This window comes from Mytilus trossulus, unplaced genomic scaffold (assembly GCF_036588685.1).
Source record: "Mytilus trossulus isolate FHL-02 unplaced genomic scaffold, PNRI_Mtr1.1.1.hap1 h1tg000050l__unscaffolded, whole genome shotgun sequence".
In the NCBI taxonomy this organism is placed as follows: Eukaryota; Metazoa; Mollusca; class Bivalvia; order Mytilida; family Mytilidae; genus Mytilus; species Mytilus trossulus.
The window spans coordinates 5,308,958-5,318,306 of record NW_026963292.1 but is presented as its reverse complement, the minus strand read 5'-3'; the positions used below and the strand labels follow the sequence as shown (position 1 = coordinate 5,318,306).

Here is a 9,349-nt window from a genome sequence, read left to right as displayed (position 1 = left end):
AAATCTTGGGTCAACAAAACATTCGAACAAGCAACCGTATATACCATCATTAATTACATACATTCTGACGGGTGTATTCTCTGTTGTAGGATCGCCACCACATTCTGTGGAATCTGAAGATGAAATTTGGAAAATATAACCGGAAGAAAAGTGACTTCAGGAACTTTTACTATAATTTGCAAAGTGTTTTATAGGAACTCTCGTTTTGAATTGAATATGTATATGAACTCTCTGACACGTTTTGAATATTCTTATGAACTCTCGTTTTAAATATTTATATGAACTTTCGTTTTAAATTGATTATTTCTCGTTTTAGTTTTAAGTTGAATATTTCTTGATTTAAATGTATCGTTATACTGAAATATAATGTTTCTTATTTCAAATATCCAAAGAGATTATAGATTTACTATTTTACAACTTAATCCGATGGCGGTCAAGATTGTGAGAGATAATACATGTATCTAACACTTGAACTACAAAAGCAATTATCGCTATTTTATTAAGTTCAGCTGGTGGACACTAATCCTATTATTATTGCATAACATTGGACAATTATAGTTATATTTTATGAGAACCTTTTATAAACCCTTATATTGGACTTAATTTATATGTTTTGTAAACTGTTGCTTGGGCAGTCTTCCCCTAGCTTTCGAACTGTAAACTTGTGTTAATAAATTTGTGTATATATTTTATACGGTCTTGCGTTTAAAGCAGCCATAATGTCGATTATAGACCTACAGACTTTAATGTAACCCGTGCTGAAGTTCACAGACTTATGCCGGAATTTCACGGGGTTATTAAAGCACCAATATTAGACTATACTTATTCAGAGCTGTACATGTTGCATATAAATGATTTTCGTCGAAGACCATACATTGACCTATACTGATTTACTTTTATAAGTTGTTATTTGGATGGAGAGTTAGTTCATTGACACTCACACCACATCTTCCTAAATCTATTGACTTGAATATCGTTTTATGTTGTTATGTTGCTGCCCTAATTATTATACTAACAACATCCTTTCGTCCATTTTTGTTATACTTTGTGTAAAAACTGTTTATTCAGTTTTGTTCAAATATACCACTAAGTTTAAAATAGAAGATGTGCTATGATTGCCAATAAGACAACTCACCACAAGAGAACAAAAATGACACTGATAAACAACTATAGGCTACCGTAATGTATCTTATATAATTACACCGGGAATTTACATTAATAGTCAAATACACCCGACAAAGTGGTATTAACCGAACTTCATTTGACAAAATCGGTGGGAATTTCGATCCTACATGATCTTCACTATCCAGTGGCTAATCTTAAAATTTTCATAAGTGGGGGCCCACTGACTGCCTAAGAGGGGACCCACTTTAGTCATGCTTCAGTGATTCAGTATTTAAGCAACACATTTTTTCCCACAAAAGGAGGGGGCGGGCCCCCTGGTCCCCCCTAAATCCATCTCTGCTGTCTTACCTGTATTTGGCCTTCTCTATTCGAGTGTACTGAGTGTACTACTTGCTGTAATTTGTTATGGCATATAGTGATATACTCTTTAAGTTTCAAATAAACAGCAACACCGTCCAATTTTCTTATATCTTAAGTGTTTATAATAAAGTTGTCTTAGATAAATATTATTTGCTACATTCAATTTATTTGATTTATTGCAAAATTATACGTACTAGGTTGTACGATTTCTTCGCCCATATCGGTTTTCTTGGTTATGATATTGACGGCAACTGTAAACGCTGAGGCGACGTAGTATCGTCCTGGTTCGGCTATAATGCGAACGTCATTTCCGGGGAAATATTTATCTAAGGATTTGTTTACAACTTGTGCAATCTGCCAAAATAAAAATAACAATTACAAAATCGATAACAAGCTGTCTAGAATGTCCAATTTTTTTCTGGCTATTCTCCTATTACCTAATTCAATAACCATTATCATGATTATCGTAAAACATTAGTTAAATAACTGATAGAATTGGGAAGAGAAACGGAAAATGGATCCAAATATGAACCTATATATAGATATACTGTTCCAAGATATCAGAAACAACAACCCGACCGAAGAGCACAAAACAGTTCAACGCAATCCAATGGGTCTTCAACGAAGCGAAAATTCCAATTCCACGCCCGGAGGCAAGCATCATTTCCCTCATTAACAATGATAATATATATTGTCAATGGAATCCACACTAAAGTTTAGTAAAGAAATATTAAAACACACAATTCTGAAAATGACAAGTTGAGAAACAAACCTCAGATAGTATGCAAAATACGTTTAGTTTTTACGGTCATTAGGCATCTATGCCTATTATAAATTCATGCACTGGACTATTTCGGTAAAACTGCAGTTCTTCAGTCAAGTTAAGTAAACTTAAAAAAGAAGATATGTAATCCGATTAGATTTATATCGCTAATATCGTATGCTAACTTATTGAGTTAACTTTTTCCATCAGGTTCTGTGTAAAAATATGTAAATATGTTGGTTATTTTAAATGTCTGACATTCAATGCGACAGTTAAAAAAACTGAAGTCAACTTCAAGCTGGATCCGTAACGTAACGAAACTCGCCAACAAAGTGCATTTCAGCATTTGCATTTATAAGATTTGATCACATGTCCAAAAAGCAAGGCTGCCAAAAGCATCCAAACAAAGATGATGTAGGTATGTTATATGAAACAATTCATCAAAAATGATTTATTACAAAATTTCATCAACCTTTTCCTCCAATCAGTTTAAACTAAGACTTGAAAAATATTTGTGTCTAATAGCCAATGAAAAATAGCAATGATCAGCAATCTATACTGTCTATCTCGCAAAACATAGGTCGCTAAGATGTCTAAGCTTATCTGAGCGATACCTCTTTAAAGGTGATGTCTGTTTTCACATTTTGTATGTTCTTTCCAGGAAACCCACCACCTATGTCCAGGAGGTGCATGTTAAATCCCATAGCTACACCAATGTCAAATACTTCTCGTGACTGTTCAATGGCTTCCTTGAACGCTCCTGTTTCTAGACACCCACTCCCAACATGGAAACTTGTTTTTAAAAAATTCACACGAAATTATATGCGTAATATTGAGATAATCTCAAAAACTATAAACAATAATATTCTGATTTTTTTCGGTTTGATATGCTATATTGAACTTGATGATTGTTACAGTTTACATAAATAATAATTAAACAACACTTGCATTGAATGTGGAGCTTATAGAAATTCCCGTATTGTTATTTTCGTTCTTACGTACAATACTTCTTCCTTAGAACTCGAAAAGTTTTCTATAAATTAAGAAATGTAAAAATCACAAGATTAATGAAATCCGAGGAAAATCTCATACAGAAAGTCCATAATCAAATGGCAATATTTATACCTCAAACGCATCATACGAAAGGATTACAACTGTCATTTTCCTGACTAAGTACAGACATTTTCTTATGTAGAAAAAGGTGAACTGAATCTGGTTTTATAGCTAGCTAAACATCTCACTTGTTCAAATTGATTTCTAATGTGATGCCAATTTGGAGGGATTAATTTGTTATTATAAAACGACTGAAAACAGAGCATACATGAGGAACATGAACATCATATTTACACTGTTCACGAGAAATAAAAAAACTCTTGAAACAAACTTTTAAGTTTGTTAGTGTTCAATTCAATTGTTTGCAAAGTTATAATTTGGTTGTTGATAGATTATGAATATTGTAAATAGTTATCAAAGGTACCAGGATTATAATTTAGCAAGACGCCCGTTTCGTCTACATAAGACTCATCAGTGACGCTAATATCAAAATATCTATAAAGCCAGCAAGTACAAAGTTAAAGTCCTAACATTGGGTGCTTTAGGAAGGATCTCGTTAATGTTCTTTGTTAGATTAATTCAAAACTAGTCTAGATTCGATGCATTTTATAACTTAGAAAATAATTAACTGCTGGTGGCTATTTGTGTAGCTAGGTTTTTGCCCCGTTTATGTACACCCCAAAGCTTGTTTTCATAGTTCTAAACATGCACAATTAACTAATGTAAACTCTGGAAATTTTCGAAGGAGAAATACTGTCGTGTGATACATCCTCATCCAAGACGGAAACATTCAGGACAAAGCCACAATGTTTTGGGGGAATAAGACATCGTTTAACCAGCTTCCGTATATAGAAACTTCAGTTTATTATGTACGATTATATATTGTATCTTGATGGCCTTACCTTACACCAATGACATTAAGTTTAAGTTTCTTAGCAACTTGGAAGACGTCCGATGCTTTCAAAGGATGACACCCAAACTTTCTTCCCAGGTGAAATTTAACCTTGTAGTTTGATTGTGGACTTATTCTTAGCACCAATCTACAAACAAAAACCCCTCTTTGAAGTAAAACATTTAAATTGTGTTTGTTAATTTTTAGACATCTTTTGAATTTTTTTGCCGCCTGCTGTCAAACACCAAACACAGCCAATCTTAACGCATTAAAGTTATATTATAATATAAAATCAAATGATTAAAATTGTTTTATATAACTTTTACAATGTAGTACGATTTCTTGTGCGATTTTTTCAAACAGTCACACATAAAGTTATTTGCAAATTGAAATACAAATCATAATTTATTGATCCTTACATTGGAATTGAATTCAAATGTGTCAAAAATGAAAAAAAAATATATAAAGTTTTTGGTAGAAATTGTTATGTAGAAATAAACCAACATAACATACAAATGTCTTCTACTATCTTATGATGCAGTAGATATTATGGAAATATTTATCATTCAAATCTAAATGTAAATACTTTGCCCCTGGGTAGACTTTCTTGATCTTTTCTAGTTCATCTTCACAATCGAAAGTCATCAAAGAAACACCTTTATCAGCAGCATATTTGAGAAATGACGGTTGTTTGAAAGTGTTTGCGTAAATAATCCTGGAGGGATCGACTCCGAGGTCTAATATCTTCTGTATCTCAATCTGCAAGTTACATAGATAAACTATTGATCGTTATCAACAATGTTCTGTGTTACTTTTCTATTAAATACTTGGGTTTCTACAAATCAGGTGAATGTTACCTTAGCAGTTATTGGCACATTAGGCTTTTAATCGTCTCCAATTCCATGTTAAAATCAGCTATAAAATCAGGATTAAATTATTCCACCATATTTTACACAAGGAATGCCAATACCAAGTTAGGAATACGATTGATGTTTTCGATTCGTTTGCTAATTTTTTGCCATTTGATAAAGTACTTTCCGTTGTGAACGTTGTTCTGATATTTTTGGTATTGTACTTTTTTATCTGACATTTGTGCGCCATTAATGAGTTATTTGTTGACGACACTCGAGCATTCGGTCACATATTAAAAACTTGTCATCGTCAATTTCTTTTGACTAGTGTCTTTTAACAAATGTGGTATATTTTCAAATTATGTAACTTCAATGTATTCTATTGTGAGGTTGTTGTTTATATCACTGCAACAACAATTAAAATTTGTTAGTATTTGACATTTGCTGATTTATAGACATGGGACCTATCACAAAGATAAACTTTTCAGGTTTGAGAGAAAGCTCCTTCTAATTCATAGAGAATTCTGTTGTAAAATTCTTTATTATTAGTTATAATGCAGTTGTATAGTCTACATGTAAATGTCAAAATTATAATCAGATCATGGTTGAACGTTTTCTGAAACCCTGATTTGATTATAAAAACCAAGTTCGTTTACCTTACTGGCACAATCAAATAAAAGTCCCATATCTGCTATGATCCTAATCACAGGGTCAACATCATTACATTTCACTGCTGTAAACAAAATTAATAACACTATATACAAATAATTCCATTCTAAATTTTATCCAAACGTATTGTAGCATTCCTATGTTCAGGTAACATATTTCCAGGTCAACAAATGACTCTATATAATTCAAAAGACATGTGAAATTACAAGCAAATGAAATCGTCATCAGAATTTAAACCGTAAATCACCTGCTTCTGTTTTGTTTGGTAGAGAGGTTATAATACCTTCACAACTTCTTTTATATCATGTCAAAATATTTTATTATCAGAAAAGCATTAACAACTCTTATAATAATGAAAATTAAGTTATATAACTACTAAAAAATCTGTTTCAATTCAATAAAATGACCGGTGCGAATTTCTATTTCGCAAGTTTTTCAATGATGCACGAGGGCAACTTGGTAAGCAATCCCAAACATCTAACATAGAAATTTGAAAGAGTGAAAAAAGCTTCAAAAACACAAAAGGTTTTGCTTTATCAAAGTACCAAATCATTGATTCTAAAAGCATTGTCGGTCTTGTCATGGTTTTGATAAAAACGAATAAAAGCGAATGACCCGCTCCTGTCGTTCGCTTACCAAATTTTTGCTACCGCTGCTGTACAAAGCCTTTCTATTATCTTACTTTAAAATAATAATAGCCTTTTAAATACGTACCATAAAATGGCTCTATTCGCGGGAAACACTCATTCCAAATTCTGTGTTTTCTTATGATATCTCCAATGTTTCCGATAGCAAATGCATTGACCTATAGTAATATAAAGATTTGAAAACATTTTTATTTTTATTTTAAAACTTCAAACATTTTATTGCATTAACAGATGTTAAAATACTCCTTAGGGTCCTTCTTGTAATATCAATTAGTAATGCAACTAGGGTATTTAATTAGGAAAAGTAATATACATTCATATGTTGTGTTAATTGCATTTTACCAAGAATCTTTCAAGCACGTATATGCGATGTTATTGATACTTTAGAATTGAAAGCTATATCATAAAAGTATATAAAAAAAACAACTTATTACCTCATGTTTAAAAGCGTCAATTTTACCCTGTATTTGGTTGGTGATGAGTGGTAATGTATCTACTAATTCTATACGTGTATTTACATCGACATTAGTCATAATCATTCTTTTGTCTTTCTGTAAAATATATCAAACGTTATGAAAATCAACCATTTTCTATATGTATATACGAGTATACATTTGAAATTAGTAAAAACCTCGCACCTACTCGATACTTTCTTAAAAGGGACCGTGTCAAACTTTTAAAACTACTTATAAGTTGTGTGTGCTGTTTATTCTGATGCTGACATGCTTTGCGTTGAAGATTGGTAAAATTTAATAATCATGTCACTCATGTATTTCTAGAATTTTGATGTTCATAACAAAGTTACATAACTGGTCAAATGCTTGGTTAGATGATTGAATGTACAGAGGGATTATGAATATGTTTGCTTCTTTTGGTTAGATAAGGCCATTTCACAACTAGCAAAGTAACAGAGTTAGTTTGAGCTACACTTGTTTGTTATCAGAACTAATGCAAAACGTTACGGAGTGTACTTTTTTTATATAACATTCATTTGTAGTTTATAATCAAAACTTATAACCTCATATTGTTCATTAGAAACCGTGTATTCTGATCTTGATGCTTGTATATTAGTCATATAGAATAATTTCTTCATCCAATAACGTGTTGAACTGGTTCCTTTATTATTCATATAACTCAACGAATGTAATCACTAAACAATGTCTGATCGCTTTTTTAAGCTTTGATAAGATAATTATAACACACGTTGATGTAAGTAAGGGTTTTCCTTATAAATGTAATGTTCTTATGTGCCTGTCGTACGTCAGAAGCCTGTAATATGATGGTGTTTGTTGGATTTTTTTGCAATTGAATAATGTTATACTTTCCTGTTTGGGCCTATCATAGCCGCCTATACGATATGGGTGTTTCTCATTGTTAAAGGCCACACGGATATCCATAATTACTTACATTCACCTCATTTGAATTTTGGTGGATAATAATCTCACTTCGAACCATACAACAGTTATCTGGTTTTTTGTTGTGTGTGTATATAGATGTTTATTTTTAACTGATACATTTTTAATGGACAAGTGCAAAAAATAAAATTACAAAAAATCCGAGGAAGATTCTAAACGGAAAATCCCTTATCAAATGGCAAAATCAAATGATAAAACATATCGAACGGATGGACAACAACTGTCATATTCCTGACTTGGTACAGGCATTTTCAAATGTAAAAAATGGTGGATTGAACTGGTTTTATAGCGCTAAACCTCTCACTTGTATGACAGTCGCATCAAATTCCAACCAGAACCTCATCATGCTTATAAACTGTTACCATCAGGCAGTTACATTCATTATATATGGTTTACATTTTTATCAACAGACCGTCCTGTTCGTTGAATAGTGTGAAACTAGTATAGTGTCATACAGAGCTTTTTGAAAACAATTGAGAAGCTATCGTAAAAAGTGAAATCGCAAAAAAACTAAATTCCGAGGAAACTTCAAAACGGAAAGTCCCTAATCAAATTTAAAATCAAAGTCTGAAACACATCAACAGAATTGCCAAAAACTGCCAACATTCCAGCAGCCCCTGCATACGGAATATATATCTACAAATTGTTACGACATTGCCGAGTTTTTATTTCCTATCATGATTTCCTTTGTAGAGTGTTCCTGCTCACAATGAAGCTATTAAACCAAGAGTTCCAAATAGTGAATTTTAAATCATAACTTCGTAAAGTTTACAGACGCCATCACGAGTTGGTTAACTGTTATGGAATATCCGTTTAACAGATGATATCAGATTTGTTCCTTATGTCGTAACTACAAACCCGTTCTTTTCACTAATGCGACCTGCCTAGTTAGACTACTTAACGGGTTTGTAATAACATGAGCAACACGACAGGTGCCACTTGTTGAGAAGGATCGACTACAGTTTTTGACCACCTGAGATCACCCCTAGTTTTTGGTGGGGTTCGTGTTGCTAAGTCTTTTATTTGTTATCTATGTTGTGTCTTTTGTACTATACTTTGTTTGTTTGTCGTTTTCTTTTCAGCCATAACATTGTCATTTATTTTTTATCTAATAGTTTGAATGTCCCTCTGGTATCTTTCGCCCCTCTTTGCTATGAAGTATTGGTTTTGATCATAGATGAATGCTAGCCATATACAGTGATGTGAAACTGGTTACTTTTTACGTTATATGTTCCCTGCTTAAGAGTTGCATTCAAACCACATCTTCTTTTTCATTTTTCAAAATATAAATATACTTACAGTTCACTTTATGTTACCCTGAAACTTAAAACGCTCTCCGCATTTATCATTCGAACTATACAATGTGCGTCTTGACATATTCAACACAGTGTCTGACTTATCTCTAACTGAATTAGATAACGTTAACGTTCAAGGTTCGCAGCATACAATATTAAGTATAAAAATATATCACAGGAAAAAAATAACCAGAAATTCCAAAAATAAATCTTTCCCCTCAAAATTGTAAATCAAGTTTGTATTATAGTTATTTTGCTTTAATGGGGAGACATATATAA

At 32.3% G+C, this 9,349-nt stretch overlaps 1 protein-coding gene across 1 annotated transcript; it reads right to left on the bottom strand.

Annotated features, from left to right (window-relative positions):
- Positions 1 to 1,489: 1,489 nt before the first annotated feature.
- Positions 1,490 to 7,435, bottom strand: LOC134699381 (ornithine decarboxylase-like). The gene is made up of 9 exons (XM_063560982.1): positions 7,379 to 7,435; positions 6,795 to 6,911; positions 6,428 to 6,518; positions 5,701 to 5,777; positions 4,780 to 4,952; positions 4,204 to 4,341; positions 2,863 to 3,040; positions 1,680 to 1,839; positions 1,490 to 1,518 (listed from the first exon to the last, which is right to left on the bottom strand). Exons 1-9 carry the CDS (start codon positions 7,433 to 7,435, stop codon positions 1,490 to 1,492), a joined length of 1,020 nt encoding a protein of 339 aa, XP_063417052.1.
- Positions 7,436 to 9,349: the final 1,914 nt, after the last annotated feature.